The 19,204-nt window shown below is 39.6% G+C and overlaps 1 protein-coding gene across 2 annotated transcripts in view; it reads right to left on the bottom strand.

Annotated features, from left to right (window-relative positions):
• The window catches only part of LOC306911959 (RALY RNA binding protein like), a 100,005-nt gene that overhangs the window by 39,804 nt on the left and 40,997 nt on the right, over positions 1-19,204 (bottom strand). For both annotated transcript variants that reach the window (XM_079487692.1, XM_079487691.1), the window contains exons 2-3: positions 9,504-9,663; positions 4,245-4,507 (exon numbers count right to left, since the gene is read on the bottom strand). In XM_079487692.1, coding sequence (XP_079343818.1) covers positions 4,245-4,507; positions 9,504-9,663 — 423 coding nt within the window. The remainder of the gene's footprint in view (positions 1-4,244; positions 4,508-9,503; positions 9,664-19,204) is intronic.

Below are 19,204 nucleotides of genomic sequence, written 5' to 3' on the forward strand. Positions count from 1 at the left end.
GACTGCGTTCTGGATTTTCTGGCTCCTTCTGGACTGCGTTCTGGGTTTTCTGGCTCCTTCACGACTGTGTTCTGGGTTTTCTGGCTCCTTCACGACTGCGTTCTGGGTTTTCTGGCTCCTTCACGATTGCGTTCTGGGTTTTCTGGCTCCTTCACGATTGCGTTCTGGGTTTTCTGGCTCCTTCCGGACTGTGTTCTGGGTTTTCTGGCTCCTTCACGACTGCGTTCTGGGTTTTCTGGCTCCTTCCGGACTGCGTTCTGGGTTTTCTGGCTCCTTCACGACTGCCTTCTGGGTTTTCTGGCTCCTTCACGATTGCGTTCTGGGTTTTCTGGCTCCTTCACGATTGCGTTCTGGGTTTTCTGGCTCCTTCCGGACTGTGTTCTGGGTTTTCTGGCTCCTTCACGATTGCGTTCTCGGGATTTTCTGGCTCCTTCCGGACTGTGTTCTGGGTTTTCTGGCTCCTTCACGATTGCGTTCTGGGTTTTCTGGCTCCTTCCGGACTGTGTTCTGGGTTTTCTGGCTCCTTCACGAATGCGTTCTGGGTTTTCTGGCTCCTTCACGATTGCGTTCTGGGTTTTCTGGCTCCTTCACGACTGCGTTCTGGGTTTTCTGGCTCCTTCACGATTGCGTTCTGGGTTTTCTGGCTCCTTCACGACTGCGTTCTGGATTTTCTGGCTCCTTCCGGACAGTGTTCTGGGTTTTCTGGCTCCTTCACGACTGCGTTCTGGGTTTTCTGGCTCCTTCACGACTGCGTTCTGGGTTTTCTGGCTCCTTCACAGTTGCGTTCTGGGTTTTCTGGCTCCTTCACGAATGCGTTCTGGGTTTTCTGGCTCCTTCACGATTGCGTTCTGGGTTTTCTGGCTCCTTCACGACTGCGTTCTGGGTTTTCTGGCTCCTTCACGATTGCGTTCTGGGTTTTCTGGCTCCTTCACGACTGCGTTCTGGATTTTCTGGCTCCTTCCGGACAGTGTTCTGGGTTTTCTGGCTCCTTCACGACTGCGTTCTGGGTTTTCTGGCTCCTTCACGACTGCGTTCTGGGTTTTCTGGCTCCTTCACAGTTGCGTTCTGGGTTTTCTGGCTCCTTCACGATTGCGTTCTGGGTTTTCTGGCTCCTTCACGACTGCGTTCTGGGTTTTCTGGCTCCTTCACGATTGCGTTCTGGGTTTTCTGGCTCCTTCACGACTGCGTTCTGGATTTTCTGGCTCCTTCCGGACAGTGTTCTGGGTTTTCTGGCTCCTTCACGACTGCGTTCTGGGTTTTCTGGCTCCTTCACGACTGCGTTCTGGGTTTTCTGGCTCCTTCACAGTTGCGTTCTGGGTTTTCTGGCTCCTTCACGAATGCGTTCTGGGTTTTCTGGCTCCTTCACGATTGCGTTCTGGGTTTTCTGGCTCCTTCACGACTGCGTTCTGGGTTTTCTGGCTCCTTCACGATTGCGTTCTGGGTTTTCTGGCTCCTTCACGACTGCGTTCTGGATTTTCTGGCTCCTTCCGGACAGTGTTCTGGGTTTTCTGGCTCCTTCACGACTGCGTTCTGGGTTTTCTGGCTCCTTCACGACTGCGTTCTGGGTTTTCTGGCTCCTTCACAGTTGCGTTCTGGGTTTTCTGGCTCCTTCACGATTGCGTTCTGGGTTTTCTGGCTCCTTCACGACTGCGTTCTGGGTTTTCTGGCTCCTTCATGGTTGCGCTCTGGGTTTTCTGGCTCCTTCACGACTGCGTTCTGGGTTTTCTGGCTCCTTCACAGTTGCGTTCTGGGTTTTCTGGCTCCTTCACGATTGCGTTCTGGGTTTTCTGGCTCCTTCACGACTGCGTTCTGGGTTTTCTGGCTCCTTCATGGTTGCGCTCTGGGTTTTTAATAATTATTAATAATTTGAGCTGTACGTAAATTTGCCGTCATTTGACATTAACCCACGTAAAAGTAAGTACCTTTTCCTGTGGCTCAGTAGTTAGAGCATGGGCCTAGCAACACCAATGTCGTGGGTTCGGTCCCAAGGGATTGCACAGAAACAAATGTATAGTATAAAGCAATGTAAGTCACTTTGGATAAAAGCGTCTGCCAAATGCGGAAATGTAAATGTAAATACATAAAGTAACCTGCTCTTTTCTTTTTTTTAAGATATCGGTTCTAGAAAGGTAACTGTTATGAATGCAGTTGCACAACTGGACCGTGGCTGATCAAAATATTAATTTCATTAAATCATACATTGTTAAATAATTTAAACATTTATTAAATCATGCACTGTTTTAGACTCTTCTCATCACAATATCTAAAAACACTATATTATAATTATAAAGTGCATAATTTTTCATGAGCTCAGCTTGACTGACATTGTACTTGTTTCCACAAAAAAGAATTCTGAAACTTTTCGTCCTGATTTAATTCACAGAATCGTTGAACACCATTGCATTGTAAAAATATGCATGTATACGTATGCGCAATGTGTGCCCGTGTATGTATTGTGGGTTTCTTTTCTGCTTATCAGTAAGAAGTGCTAGGCAACATTAATATGTAACATCCCGACTGGCTCTCTGATGTCGTTGTTACTCCTAAAGGAGAGTGAGCCGTGTGTTATCGCAGCCGAGCAGAGTGATGGTATCTGCAATGGTCGACTGGTTTCCATTAGGCTATAGCCAGGTCAGGTAGGGGGGAGCGCAGACCCGCGGTAATGAAGGAATTCGCCTTCGTTCCTCGGCCAGAAGAGTATATCAGCATTTACACATTACTCCAATGCCAGGTCTGCAGTGCGAGGAGATTAGGAACGAGACCAGGATCGTACATCAGGCTCTGTGTGCCGCTGACAGAACCGGGTGAGATAGACCCAGGAATCATGCCAATGAAGGTTTTCAGAACACCAAACCTTCTGAGGAGACGTACAGACAGTAAACGGTCCTGTTTCTGGTTTGGTTTTGACGTAATGATCAGTTCGCAATGTCAATTTAAATTCTGATTAAAGTTCCAATTGGTAAAGCATTGCACAGAGGTCATGGGTTCGATCCCAGGAAACACACATACTGATGATGAAAAGGGTTTGGTGAACATTTTCTTCTCTTTGGAATAACGTGCACAGATGAATCATTCACAATAAGACCCGGGAACGTGTGTTAAGGTACAAAATTGGGTCAATGTTAAGTCCATATTGGCTTTAACAACTAATAACGAAAACCCTTATTAACAGAAATCCCCAAATGTGGTGGGCATGCAAATGTTTACAGGCTGAAAAATAAGATGTTAGCTGGTCCTCTGTGGCCATTTTTAATTAGGGTCCCCTGGCTATAATTTGTATTATGTATAAAATGTTTTCCAATGCAAACACAAGGAAGTGTTTTTAAAACAGGTCAGGGAAGAGTAAGTCTGGTGTAAGGTCTTTTTTTTTGGAGTAGATATGGGGTGTAGATATATCAATTGGAGACTATGGCATATAGTACACCATACACACACCATTCAGATCCCCGCCCCCCTTAAAGAAAACATTTATTAAGCATCATGCCATTCAAAACCTGTAACACAATAGAGGATATTTTGAGAAATGTTTTGTGTCCATACAATGGAAGTCAATGAGGACCAATGTTGTTCGGTGACCAACGATCTTCAAAATATCTGTTCCAAGTTCTGAATACTGAATAGGCATCATTGTGTAAACATGGGCTCGGATATATTTAAATGTATTCGTCAGAAATGACAATTCTAAAAAAAATCACAACGATACGTTTTAGAAACATAGTTTCAACAATTGTAGTTTTGTACTTCCGAGTTTAATGGTTACATAATTAAACTGACTCCAAACTCCAACCTAAAAATATGATTCCCAATGATATGACCAATTAAAATAAACAAATCTATATATGTTATGTTTAAATACAAATACAGATTGAAGTTTTTTCGTGGTCAGATTTTGAACTTAGAAACCATAATGAAATAGCTGGACTAAGTCAACGTGTCATTAACCTAATTCAATTAAATTCCTTGTTAAATCCGTCGGTCCATTTCATGGCATTAACACTATTACACAAACTAAATGCAAACATTTTACAGCATGACAACAGCACAGAACGCTAATCTTTCCCACTAACTGTCACAACACCAAAAACACTTTGCATGTCCAAGAATCACAAGCGAATTGAAATGCGCTCCGGATGCGCCTCGGGCAACACGTTTCTCTGTGAGCGTCAGTCAGTCAGCCCAGCAGAGCCCAGAAAAAAGCATTAAGTTAAACATGCCACAGCTTTGGTAAAGTTACAAAGACTCACCGAGCGGTTGTCCTGCGATGACCCTGGCGTACTCGCCGGCCACGGCCGCCCGGGCGTTCCGTTCGCTTATGTACTGGACGAAAGCGTAACCCTTATGCACCGAACAGCCCACGATCTTGCCGTACTTGGCGAAGATGACCTCGATGTCGGACTTCTTCACAATGGCCGTGTTGAGGTTACCGATAAAGACCCTGGAGTTGAGGGAGCGAGGGTCGTTCTTGTTGGTGACATTGCTGGTCTGACTCTTTCCCGTCATTTTTCTCCTGTGGAACACGAGCAAGGACGACATCAACCACAGACAGCAGATTTATTTGCGTTCATATCAGTGACAGTGATAAAGAGTAAACAGCAGATGATGTGTGGACATTATTCAGCTGTTTGTAGATGCTTCACTGTAGAAATGTTGACAGTGTATTGATAATGAAAACAAATGACCAGTTTTTTGTTTTGAGCAAGAGTAACCTTTAAAGATGTATGGTTTAAGGTGATGTATATATCGAAGACACATTTCAAGATCAACCTTTCTATTGGGCTTCGAAAAGATGTTTTGGTTTGTGCTCTAACATCCTTACAATCATTTGGGTGTGTCGTGCTCATTTCTATTATAAGTGAATAACCTTATGTGAATACTAAATGTTTTCTGTAATGCAGTATGTAACATGTTGTACATATTCTCTGTAAGACTTGTACTCATGGTTATGAGTTCTGTGTTTAATAACAGCTCAACACAGAGGCCTCAAATCTAAAATCTACTAATACCTTTTTTTCAGATTTGCTTATGAATATGAATTGCGACTTGATGTTTGTCTGGTGGTCTTGAATGAACTCATGAAAGCAGAAGTTGGAAAGCAAGTGCTAGACATTGAAATCCTCTCGTGTGTTTTAAAGTACACTGACTTAAAGAGCAAACAGAAACGTCTGGTTGACAATTTGACTTGGACGACTACAGTTTTTTCTTTGCTTTTCTCTTCATCTATTATACTGTAAAAAAAGGAATCCCTGCATGTTTTCGTCTGTGAAATGCAGGCTTACATTTCAGAACCTAGATAAGAAATTAGGAGCAACAAAGCTAAGGCTAGTGAATTGACAAAATAGGTGATGTTTGTTTATCACTGTAAACAATTATATGATATATTTATGTATGGAGCACTCATTTTATTCATTGTACGTTTACTTTTAGTCATTTAGCACATGCTTTCATCCAAAGCGACTTGCAAATGAACAATAGAAGCAATTGGAACAACATAAGGACAACAAAATGCCTAAGTGCAGTAAAACCAGAGTATACCACATTATACAAAGCTAAGGTTTATTTATTTTTATAAGGATAAAGAGTCAGAATTAATGGGTCAGGTGCTGACGGAAGAGATGTGTTTTCAGCTGATTCTTAAAGAAGAATCTGCTGATCTTGTAGATATCAAGATTATATTTTATACAGAATGTGCCAGGACTTTCCAAAATATTGAAGAAATACGTGATATGTGATGACTTATCGAGAAATACGCAATATGATAATGCTTAACGTTTGTAAAAATCTATTTAAATTATATTTTAATATGAATTTCTTTTTGGAAAAACATCACACTCTTCAGTCTCCCTGCTATCTGCATCGGCCTAAAACCTTTTAGCACATTTTTTAAAGTATTAAAATAATTCTAAATAGTAATTGCAAACCATTCTTGCACAAAACATACCTTTGGCTGGGTTTTCACAAGCAGAAATACAGTCACACGTAGTCTGTCACAGATGGAGTGTATTGATTTTCTAAAAGGATTGTGTCAGTGATGCTACGGCAAAATTATTTTAAACATACAGAGCTATCAACACATCGAATATGTGAGAACGAGTCATTTGCATAGATGTGTTAAACAGATCAAACACGTCAAGAGCTGACTTTCCAAAGACTTACTACACTAAATCATGTTTTGCTTCGAATATAATAAAGTAAACAGGGTTTTGCTGAGGGGAAGGGTATTGTAAATATCATTATGATATGAAAGCCATTGCATCTATGAGAGGACCTCTCTAGACCCACTTCAAAGGTTTGTGTTTATCTGTGTCTGTGCGGCATTCATTCCTGTATCCACAGTGAAATGTGTATTTTTAATTATTTATATTTGATTCATGCGTGTTCTGAGCCCTGTTTAAATTATTACAGTTTTAAAACAGTGCAGTGCCTGCCTCTGCCAAAAGGGGGCGCTTATAGGGTTCTCATGGTGATGTGTTTGCCTAAGGGAAGGCACAAACCGCTACTTGTGTTTGTTTCTCCTGAAATTTCAGGTTTTTACCAGTTCTACGGTCGCGACCCGTAACATCTGCGTCTTCAAATGTGTAAGACCTCACAGTGTTTGTGTTATTGTATGTGTTGGTGTAAAGGTGTATGTGTAAGAGAGAGAGAGACCGAGCGAGAGTAAATTAGAGGCTTGGGTTTATGCAGTGTCTGTATTACTCCCTGAACACACAGTCAGTCACATCAGAGAACAGAGGCGAGATCTTTCAGCGTTACTGACACTGGCCTTCTATTGGGTGTCATCCAACCCCGTCCTCCCCACACAGGCTCACAGACAGTGAGTGCTATTGTCTGCGACAGGGATGTATTACGTTCTGTCTCTCACGCTGTCAACGAGCTACTCACAAGACGACAAGAATATACACGCCGGGACGGAAGCAGCACCGAGTCCAAACACGCCGCCCAGAGTTTCCCCAATACATCCTGATATTTCACGGGGAATACGCACGCTCAGGGAAATTGTGTTTTTTTCCAGACGCAATGGTTTTGCATTGACGTCTGTTGGAATCTGATGCTCTGATGTTACTGAAATATGAAGATTAGATTTATTTAGCTTGGGGACCAAATGCTTGAATAATAGATCCGATAGTCTGTAAATAGGATTAGTTTCCAAGGTTACCTGCATTCTGGGAATGGGTCTGGGCGAAGGCTGGCACATTCAAACACGCGCTCGCAGACAGACTCGAGCTTCTATGTGTTCAGTCACTCATGAAGACAGAAATTGGAAGAGTGAAATATGCCCTCTTGTAATTTCCGAAGCGACAGTGTGGTCAACGTTTGGGTCATAAAAACAGCAAATAGGCCTTTTACATTGGACAGGACATTGCTCTATTTTTTTATTTCTTTACTTTCTCTCCTGCACATAGGAAAGAAAATCACAAAGAATTGAATGTCTGTTAGCTAAATATCTGTCTGCTATGCTATGTGGTGTTCACACCCCAACTCCCAGTGAAAAAAAGAAATCATCACGCCGCAAAAACGTCTCTTCATTGGTTGAGCCAATGTAGACAATGTAACATCTTAACAAAACAGTGTAATAGAAATGACACACTTTTTATGTTAACGGTATTGGCTGATTATTACATGTAATATGTAAAGTGTTTGGTTAAGCCACTTAAAGGTATGGTAGGCATACACACACTATAGGCAGAGCTAGCGACATGACATGACATGTAAGATTTCAATTTGCATATGTATGTGTCTCATGCTTAGAATCAAGTTGATCGACCGTACATTGCGTCAGGAGCTGGCTTTCAAAATACTGAAGAAAACGTTTGTAAATGAAAACAGCAGATTACTAGTTATTGATGACTTTGCTTCCGAAAGGCAGAACAAGTTCCTCTGTAGGTGGCCATGGACAAGGAATATTAATAATAAGAGCCGGTCCAGATGACCTTTCACCGTTATGCTTTTTAGACTTGACCTTAGTTAAAGTTTAATTGATGCACATTTAAGTAAGTACTGATAACAGGTTCCAAAGTATATATAAAAAGGTGAGAAATTGTATTAGTTACAAGTGCTTTTTAATTGAAAGGTGGAGGGAAAGAGGCTGGGGGCCATCAATATCCATTTTGCCTAGGGCCTCCAAATGTCTAGAACCGGCCCTGTCTCCACATGCATGTGTGTAAAAGATAAAGATGGCAACACCTCCGCCTCATTGGGGAAAACCCTGATGTATTGCATGTTCATGCCGTGCAAAGAAGCACTTTCTTTTAGTTTTGTTGTTATATTAGTATTTATTAAAAATCATATTCTTTTGTTTTACTTATGTAGAATTCATATTATTATACAAGTTTATTAAGTATAATACTGTTTATAATATTTTATAATTACTGGAAATAAAATAACTTAATTATTTTAGTTCATTTAATTTCCAGTAATTATAATAATAAGTACATAACAAATAAATTATAAATATAATTAGATATAAATAACACAATGATTACAATAAATTGCTAAGTAAACATTTTAATTTTTTAGTTTGGGTATGATTTCATTTGATTTGAACCCTGATGCTCAAAGGTTTGTTTACCCTTTGCCTTCATGTGCTAAATTCAAGATCTTCAGACGATCAAGCACACATGGACCACTTTTATTTATATTATTATGGACCACTTTTATTTTTAATGCATTTATTTAAGTAATTGTGTGTGCTTGGCAGCTGTATATTACATTTGTTTGTTAACTTTGCTGTATATTTTATCGTGTTGCACAGAAGAAAGAAATTCATGCAGGTTTGGATCAGCATGAGGACGTGTGTAACGAATTTTGGTAACACTTTACTTAAAGCTATTATATATAATGTATTTTAAAGGGTTACTAAAGGGTATAACACATTATAATTGTTCATCATGTAATACATTAAATGTTGTTGTAACGAATTAACCAAATTAAGAACGCAAAGTGTAATAATGAATCGATAAGTGTTATAATGTATTAACTGTAGTTACAAATATTCATGAAACATTAAAATACATTATAATGTGCATTACAAGCCATAATAAATGCATGAAAACTACTTTTTTTCACTACATCATACATATATGTTTTAAATAAAGTGTTACCAGAATGTAAAATGTTTGGGGCGGACAATAAGTCTCCCGAACTTGTAAGAGCAACCGTTGAGCAAAAACAATGTTCCTCCGGGTTGCAGGGACGATAAACTGCGACCGTCTCCAAAAAACAGCTTGACAGAGAACAAGTGGTGTAATAAACAATACGAGATATACAGCCACTGTACCATCTGTCCCCTTAAGAACATTTCTGTCTGACTGATGTCCAGACCCAATTACAGCGCCGTGAGGTTAGCAGTTTTACCACCTTTATCTTGCAGAAGGACAAAGATGTCCTCCTCCGGTTGGCAAATCAGCAGACTGTTATTTAGAGCCCGTGCACTGGCTCCGGCATTGATGATACCGGACAGAAAGGCGAGAACATTTACAAATCAGCAAAGATGTGTTAAATTGCACCTCTTATCGGATAAATCTCCTGTGCCGAGTGTTTGCTGGAGATCTCCTTCCAGCGTCTGCCAGCTGATGGCTCGCTGGCCCACGCAGGGGTTTGTGGGATTCTCAATCAGCCTCGCCGTTGCAGAGCTATTCTCAATACTTGCCGGGTTTGACCACATGTCTGAAAACACAGTGCACTCAGGTTGCAGACTACATATATAACATATATTTATATAAAAACAACATTCTATGCTGGTGTAACATCTATGAGGATGTTGTGGTGAATAAGTTAAGACCCGTCATGTAACCATAAATACGTTTTCAATGTTATATTTTTTAAATCTTTAATTAAACATCTTTAATTGATAAACAAATTGTTGTGTTTGTTTAACATCCTAACAACAATGACAGTGGCTCGATCAATGATATGAGCTTTGGGTGGGACTATGTGTGCCTGGCCAACTGAAAAGCATTGTTTTTGTAATTCCTACAATACTGATTGTATTGTTTTCTCTTGTGGAAATAACCTGTAGTTACATAAATAAACGAACCCTTTCTTTATACTTCATGATGCAAAAAAAACCTACCAACATGCATGGATTTAAACATTTGTGACCCTGTGAAAATCAAGCTAAATCGATGAAACAACAAGCACCAAAGCTTCATTTCAACCATTTATTTCACAATGATTTCAATCTCAATGTCCTCACACTCACAAGATTAAAGACATCATAAGGTACCCAACTGAAACTATTCAAATCTTTTGCATAGAAGCCAAATTCATGGTGATGACCAGCTCTTCAGTTGAGTTACAATGTTTCTTGGTTTAAGATCAATTCGATTCGGATCTGACTCTTAATAAAACTTGTTTACTCCTTAAGGATCTAATTTAAGGAGGCCAGGACTTCCAATGGTTCCCCATTTAAAAAGGTGAGATGGATGATGCCACTGAGTGTGTGCGTGTGTGTAATTCCAGCACATAAACTGCACACACCGTGAGCTCTTCATGGTACAGAAGAGTTCCAGTAACCGATGTCCCATCTTAAAAAGCTCATGAACCGCAAAAGACGAGGACTTAAGTTTAAAAACCTCCACGCGGCGCGAGCTCATTAAGAGTCTCTGAAACCTCTCCACTTGACATCCTCTGTGATTTCCAACTCACTGAATGTGTGAATTTGCTACGACCTAGCTACGCAAAGATAGACCACCGAGGCGGCAACCAACCCGAAAACCCCACAATCACACCCAGAGAGAACAGGAGAGAGATTTCTACACCTCCTGTGATAGTCCAACACATCGACTGCACACAGCGCCGAGCCACAGGGTAAAAATCATGTGACCAGGGATGTTTCTCGAAATCACACTGTGGCAGGAATACCCATAATGCCGCTGAGTATAGTGATGTGTGTGTCTGACATTATTAAATGGATGGTTCTGGCTTCAAATCGGATTGGATTATCCTTGTGGGGATCTGCTGTAAAGCAGGTGACGTGCACACACCTGCGACCGCACATCAAATGAATTCAACGTGCCAGGCTGCTTACAGTTAGGCTAATGAGATCAAATACTTGGCAGATCTTTATTTTGTTTACATGTTTTTATTGTGTTTATTGTAGTTTGGTTGATATTTATTGGACTGTACAATAAAAAACGAGTTATCTCATTTTGGAACCAAACTCTTTATTTGTTTATTAGTGAGACTTACTGTAGAAAGCAACACTCTTTTGGTTGACTCTTGGAAAAGAGCGAGGTAACCTCCTGTCGGTCAAGGATTATAGCACAAGTGCTCTAGTTTCTGTTTACTGTCTTATTATTAGAAACTTTAAAAAGGTACAAGCAGTAGCGGGCGCTTGCGCTGACTTTGCTCGGTTAACTCGTTGACTTGCGTCAATTGGAGTCTCCGGACGTTTCAAGCAACTCAAAGTTCGGTCGCCACATCGGAAGGTCCGCCTCTGTTTTCATTCCATTGGACAATAGGAAAAAAGGTGCATGACATCAGGCGCTTTTCCTCGAGGCGCCAGCAGCGCATAAACAATGTGCAAAACGTTCCCTGCCAACCGAAAACAATTCAAAAGTGGCGCGTCTAACAGCAATAAACGCTTTCTATCTTAGGGACCCCTTAAACTGCTCTTTTATAGCTTAGGAAATTTGATGGAGTTGTCTGTCGCATTTATGTATCGCAGCTGTTTTTCCTTTAATTGCTTGAGAGAAATAAAAAAGAAAAAAATGAGAATTGTTCAAAATACATGATGACTATGGAGGTTCAAATGAATGTTGATTGTAGAGGTGAAATAATTTGCATTTGATGAGAAATGTTTCAGGTCATATTGAGATCTTCAATAATATTGACTTTTGATTGCAGACTTGATAAATCTGAGCTCAGTTCGCGACACTGTTGACATCTCTGTTGAAACTCCAATGGAAACATTTGTGAGATTTCAGACGAATCTTTTTTTTAGGAGAAATATCTGAGATGTGAGCAAAAGTTTCCATTTGCTCTCTTATTATTCTCATTGATGTCCAGGAGAAATACTGCAAGTGAGATACTCCAAGTTTCTCTCCTATGTGAGCATTTAAGTCACAAACATGACATGTTAAGCAGCTCTTGAGGGGAGATGCCATTGTAAGTACCATTTTAAGTGACTTTCTTGGCAACAGCCCTAGCAACCTTGTAATAACCTCATTGCAACCCCCTAGCAACTATTTAAGTGACTTCAGATTTGCATATAGGCACTCAGAAATCTGGTTTCCATAAAATGTAAAAATCTAAATTCCTATTATTATTATGAGATAGTACAATTATTCACATCCTCTCCATTGTTTTATCGTAGTGTCAGAGCAGAATCTGTCCAGTTGAATGAAGAAGCCTCCATCGCAGCTTTGTTTTGTATTATTAACAGCTGTCTTCTCTCTCCAGTACTAAAACCTGATCGGATTGACAAGGAAGCAAATGGTGCCGTGTGTCACTTGGGGACCAATGACTCTGACGGCGGGGGATTGATTTATGGGGATGGAGTTGACAGTTTGTTGTGATGGAAGTTTGGATTGCCCGAGAGAGTTCTTGTCAAAGGGACACCAAAGATATGCGTTCCATGACGAGATTTAATTGCTTTGCTTGTTTTATGGACATGCTGCAACAATATTTCCAGTAAAATCCATAAACAGGGAGGAGGGCGAAGCGGATGATGAAGAGTTGGATGATTTGGTGTGACAGGAAAGAAGCGAACAGGGTCATTCTCAGGAAATGTGTTGTACGTGCCCTATTTCTGTCCCGATAACTTACCACTTATATACTGCGATGAACACGATCCTGAACTTAGTCTTTAGTGTGTGATGCTAAATAAATATTTACCGTGTATATAAATATCTCATATCCCCTGATGTCTAAAGTCTTAACGAGTAAGATCTTTTGGATTTTCTGATCTCTTAAAGGTTGGTATAAGGGATTACATTGTTCACTTTTATTTATTCAGGAAAGCCTCTCTGAGATTAGAAATCTCTTTCACAGTAGTGTTCTGGACAATATTAATATTATAATGTTACAGTTATTGTGATATTATCATGATATTTATTGAAATAAAGTATAAACAATGCTTTCAGTGAATTTCAATTGTTTATTACGATTTTCTCTCTCTTTTTTTGGCAAATGAATAGCGAGTGTTAGTGTAGGGGTGTCAACCAGAAGTTTTTTAACCAGAAGTATTAACATAATATCAATAATCATTTTTTGTTAATAACGATTATTGTCTATACCGCGATTCCCGCCCACATCACTATATGGTATGATAATAGGTCAGTCATGATATCGGGTTTTTACTACTTACTGCATATATAGAGACAGAGAGAGAGAGAGAGAGAGAGAGAGAGAGAGAGAGAGAGAGAGAGAGAGAGAGAGAGAGGAGAGAGAGAGAGAGAGAGAGAGAGAGAGAGGAGAGAGAGAGAGAGAGAGAGAGAGAGAGAGAGAGAGAGAGAGAGAGAGAGAGAGAGAGAGAGAGAGAGAGAGAGAGATTGTAACCATTGTGACTCTTACGGCATAATTCTTGAATAAACACAATATCGATAATCATGGTTTTCAATATCACGGTTCTTGTCATTACCCATTTTGACAAAAAAAAAACAATACCGTGACACCCTTATATGACGAAAGCGAAATAAAATACATTCCATCTTCTCTAAAACCTCACTTTCCCTGGGAATGATGAGCTGTGTTTGAGGACATTACCTCCTTCACTCATACATTCAGATATTTACATTACGCTTAAACAAACAATAAACACGACAAAATGGCTTAATTGCATGTAGGAAGACGACAGCAAATGTTTTATAGGATCACGCAGCTGCCTGATGTCTTGTTGAAGCGCAGCTCTGTAACTGTTGCCACATGAAACCGCAGGTGAAATCAGAATCATCACACCAAAGCTTTAATGAGAATTACAGCTTGTTTACATTCAGCTTTGCGCGTTAAACATAAGCGGCGCTTTGATGAGAATGTTTAATCCTCGCCGCACAAACACAGAGATGAAAACACGTTTGCATGTATTTGTAAAGTTGCGAATGTGCATTACTTTTGATAAAATGGCTATTTCATCATGTTCTATAAATGCTCCGAGCCACAGGCTGACAGCTGTGAAACGGTCTGTTTTTTGTGTTATCTCTAATGCACGAAATGTACCGCGAGAAAAAAGAGAGATTTTCATTACAATGCAATAAAGAGCATATATAAATATTTGAACAAGGACAGCAAAAGAAAAAAATCTGACAGCTTCTCTCTCAAGTGAACGGCTGTGTGATGATGACATGTTTGTTATCAGCAGCTCTGATTGGAGAGAGGAACTGAGGCGCTCTCTGGTAATTGGGTAGAAATTCTGGCAGTGGAAAGCGGTAATGACGGACATGCATATTAAAAGAAAGAAAGCAAACACTGTGCCACAGCCTGTTCAGATAAAGACTACTTATTTATACAGGCTAAAAGACATAATGTGTATAAGAAAGCAAAAAATGTATAGAGAAAAAAACCACAAATGAATATATGAAGAGTTTATTTCCAAAAGAGATGATTCTGTTTTTAAACCAACAGAAAGTTATATATTTCTCTCACACTCAAATAAAGTTCAAATATAAAATCATGTTTTTATTGTGTAAGTTAGCTGTATTATTTTTGTTATCATTACTTGATTGATATTCATTGGAATGTGCAATAACTAATGTTTAAAACCTGACCTGACTCTTCAAATATAAGACTTTTATTCCAATTACACAAAACGTGTCTTTTTCCAGCATTTTAAATGTAATATGCACAAATTATATATAAAGTGAAGGGAGAAGATTTGTATTCAGAACACCTGTTGTGTGTCTTGTGATGTGTAATGACAGATAATCCTGCGGTCCTTTCTTGCACAGTTTGATGTGTGACCCCTGCTGTTTTAACCTTTAAATTACAGATACCCTTAAATCCTCTCACCACTTACTCACCCTCAAACATGGGTTTGACATCAGTGATGCTGAACGATCATGATGCTACACGTATGAACATGCAGATGCGTGAATGTCCAGTATGGCAGGGGACGCTCTCTGGATACGGTTCTGCTTCTTCTACCAGTGTAAATCCATGGGATATTGTAATATGCTGTGCACATAATTCTGAACAGTGTGTCTTCCAAACATGATTCACAAACACAGAGATGCACAGATAATGGAGAGAGCAACAGTATGAAGGCCTGACCTTAACAGAACACATTAGTGGCTCTGAGTCATCCACAAAAAAAGAAAAACGGAGCTTAGTGGAAAATGAGTATAGCACATATGGGTCTGTCTATAAACTACTTTTACTAAAGCATGTAAATCTCAAAATTGAAAAGGTTTTAATGACCAGTGCACCATCTGAAGGCCGTAACCAACAGATCGTGTGCCTGTAGGATCACAAGAGACATCATTGTGTTTCTCCCATTATCAATGAAAAATCATGGAGAAATTGACATTTTAGATTTTGAACTTTCTAAAAATATATTTTAGAAAGATTTCAACGTCTTAATCTGTGTTCAGATTTGCCAAGATACAAAACCCTGCAGGCCAAAGCTTATTCATTGATATGAACTAAGACCAAAATTATAAAGCAAAGATTTGTTGCACCAACAACTTGAACATACGTTTCTGTCCTACGAAAAGTCTAGTATTAGACAAAGCAAATGAAACACATCTGAAAGTCCATTAGGTCTTTAAAGCCACGCACAATAGACCTCGAAGCAATATTATTTTCTATAGTTCTTTGAGTGCTTTCTCGTCCTTCACGAAACCAGAAAAGCGTTTGCAGTGTCAGACATTATCCAGTCTAATTGAGGCAGATTCAACCCCCTGCATGGCTGACAGAAGACACCGGGATAATTACAACTGTCAGGACGTCCACATCAGTCAAGCCAGTGTGCAATCACAGGTTGAGACCTGACATTAAAAAGAAACTTATTGTCATTAGCATCCCTAGAAATATCTGAGCGTGGCGGTGCCGGTGACTCTCCAAACCCCTGATTTTCCACGCTGACACGTCAAGTTTCTCACACATCTCATCTCCGCCCTCGCTCAGACCCTCAGATGTCCATTCTCATGTGTTTTTAAAGGTCAAAATACTTTTTCATAATGATTTATGTTGAAAACGGGGACTATTTGTCAAACAGAAAGTTAAATATTACACTACAATAAATGAAGAGGTTATTTGTAAAAACAGAAACAGATATAAAAAATATAAAATTGTTTAGCTTTATTTGCGCAATTTTTGAGCAATCATTACTGAATAAAAAAACCAGCAGCAGTTTGATTGATATTCATTGGAATGTTTAAAAAAACATGAGAAAATATGTTATTGCAAATTAACTCTTCAAATATAAGATTTTGATTCCAATTACACAAATGTGTCTTTTTACAGAATAAAATGAAATTGTAAGTTGATTCGTTAACGCTCTTAAATTATACATTTCTGTGAATTAAACAAAAATTCTATATCATCTTTTTATGATTTTACATTTATTTGTTTTAATGCATTCATCTCTTTCTCTCCAAAATAGGCTATTTGCGTGATATTACATTCTGATATTTTATCCTAATGTCATTCCTTGTTAAATGAATGTCTTGCATTCGTCTATACATTTATATTTTTTGTGCAAACGAAAATGCACCACAATTTTTACAGAATCTAAAATGTACTCTACCACTCTCTATTTCACTTCCATTAAAAAAATCCCCAGTTCTCATTTCGCTCCAGTAATTTAAGCTCACGGTTTAGAGAGGAAAGCGAGCGATGGGGAGATGAGGTTTGTAGTAGAGGACTCGACCTGCCGACGGCCTGGTTGGCCATCAGGGTGACATCATTTACACCAATTTAGGAGGTTGAAGTGGAAATTGCACATTGTTTGGTGGTAAATTATACGTTGGGCTTCATTTCTTAATTAGATCCCACAGCCACGTGGCTATATTTATCGGTGTAGCATCTCTCACCACGCTCTCAATTCTGTTCCGGATTATTCTAAATGCATTTTGCTCGAGCAAGCACAGCAGAAATAGACCTCCATGTTTCATCACAGTATAGGATGTGTGGCACTATGAATCTATTAGACTAGGTAGATCGGCTTCTCTTTCGCCTTCGCGTTGAGCAATTCAAGGATAGGAAACAGCAGTGGAAGGATGCTTGAGATGAGAGAGGAAGAGAGAGAGAAATCAAAAAGGCAAATCAGATGATGCTAATGAAATAAGAAGCGTCGTCATGTCTTCGTTTGTCCCTCAGAGAATTTCATCCATGCAGCCTTTAGTTTTTTTCAGAACTTTTGAGCCATACATGACTCAGCTAATGAGGTGCTTTTCCAGCAACTGACCGAAGACAAATTATTCAGGGACAGTAATTAGCTGGCAGGCGGGGAGGGCCCGTGATGCCGTTCTGAGCAGCTGAGCCTGGAGGAGCCCCATGCGGCCCCCGAGGCAGCGTGAGAGGCCCCTGTGGCATCATCATGTGGATCTGCTCATCGCATTACCAATAAAGTACTAATGGCAGACTGTGCCAGACTGTAGCTCTTCAAACTCAGACAAACAGCTCTCTGTAGTCTCCTGCTTTTACTCACCACGCGAGAAAGTTCTGCTTTAAATTATAGCCCTCCGTTCCTCTCTCTCTGCGTTATCTCTTCGCTCATGGACCATCATCATCTATATCTTTCTGTTTTCACTGCTCTCCAGGGATAAAGTTTGGAACCTGCGCTGCCTATATAGGGTGTATATATGGGCCTGTGTGTTGGCTTATGGCACTCATTATTTTTGATGGAACCTTTTTACTTCTAACCATAGAGACATAAGACATACCAATAGTCTATATGTGAAAGGAGAAATGAAACTGCCGTACAGTAGTTCTGCCTTATACAGTACTTGTATCCAATCATCTTTTTATCAAAGACATTGGAGTGGTGTATGTGGTGGTAATAGGAGGTCACACCAAAGATCACGTGCCCATCACGTCTATAGATTTGAGCATGCATGCACATTAGATGGCATTTTGTTGCATGATTTGATCATTCGAATATCCCCCCAAAAAGAAATCACAGCTGAGATATCTTTAATATTGCAATTATTTATAGATATCAATGAGATTAAATAGTGAGTCTCATGCGTCTTAGATATTCCATATTCTTGGCCGAAATCTCACAGATATGTCTCCATTAGAGTTTCAGAAGAGATCTCAACAATATTGAGCAAAACTCAATATTATTGAAGATCTCAATATGAACTCAAACATTTCTCATCGAATTTACCCAAATCCAGATTATTTTACTGCTACAATCTACATATATTTTACACTTCCGTACCCATAATGCATTTTTATTTCTCCTAAGCACTTTTAAGAGAAACAACTGAGACTAACATTAAACTCAACAGAGAACTCAATCTCCTGAGCTATAAAAGAGCAATACAGTTTTCCTCGGGTAGATTGGAGTTTTACTTTCACGATTTTCATGTACAACTGGTATCACATGGCATCTGCAATGGCAAGACACTTGCAATCCCAGGGAACACACACAATGACAAAATGTATAGCTTGAATGCATTGTAAGTCACTTTGAATAAAAGAGTCTGGAAAAAACAACCGCCTGCGGGCATTACCAGTATGAACCGACTTTCCTGAAAAGGGACTTTGACAAATTCACAGAGTCAGCTGAGTATATTTCACCTGAGCTGTATATTCTAATTTCCATATGACCTTGAGCTCTTCTGCTACATACTGCTCCAGTGTTGTTTGTTCACGCCTATATACAGTAACATACTGTAACACAAAGTGGTTGGGTGTCTTTTAAAAAGAGCTTCTGTGGTTCAGTTGCATGGGTACACTGCAAATTGAAAAAACATGCATTTGCAAATCAGAGAGTGCAGCTCTAAACAGCTAAATGCAGTCATTTTACCTGTAGATGGAGAATGATATAACACGCACATTATGAATACTAGGTATTTACATATTTTAAAGAGTGCTGCTTATAAGTGCAAAAATGCCATAACGTCTGGGTGTTGCTATGTGGTTGCTAGGGCATTGAAAAGACCCCATCATCAAATCCCAAGTTTTGAGTTCAAATTTAATAAATTATGAATGCCCCTTCAGATAAAAACACATGAATTGTACATGTTTGTCACATGTGATCACGTGTTGTCCCATGTTGTTCCTGTAGCCCAACTGGTAGAGCATTGAGCTAACAAGCAAA

Source organism: Barbatula barbatula (assembly GCF_947034865.1).
Source record: "Barbatula barbatula genome assembly, chromosome: 23".
Lineage (NCBI taxonomy): Eukaryota > Metazoa > Chordata > Actinopteri > Cypriniformes > Nemacheilidae > Barbatula > Barbatula barbatula.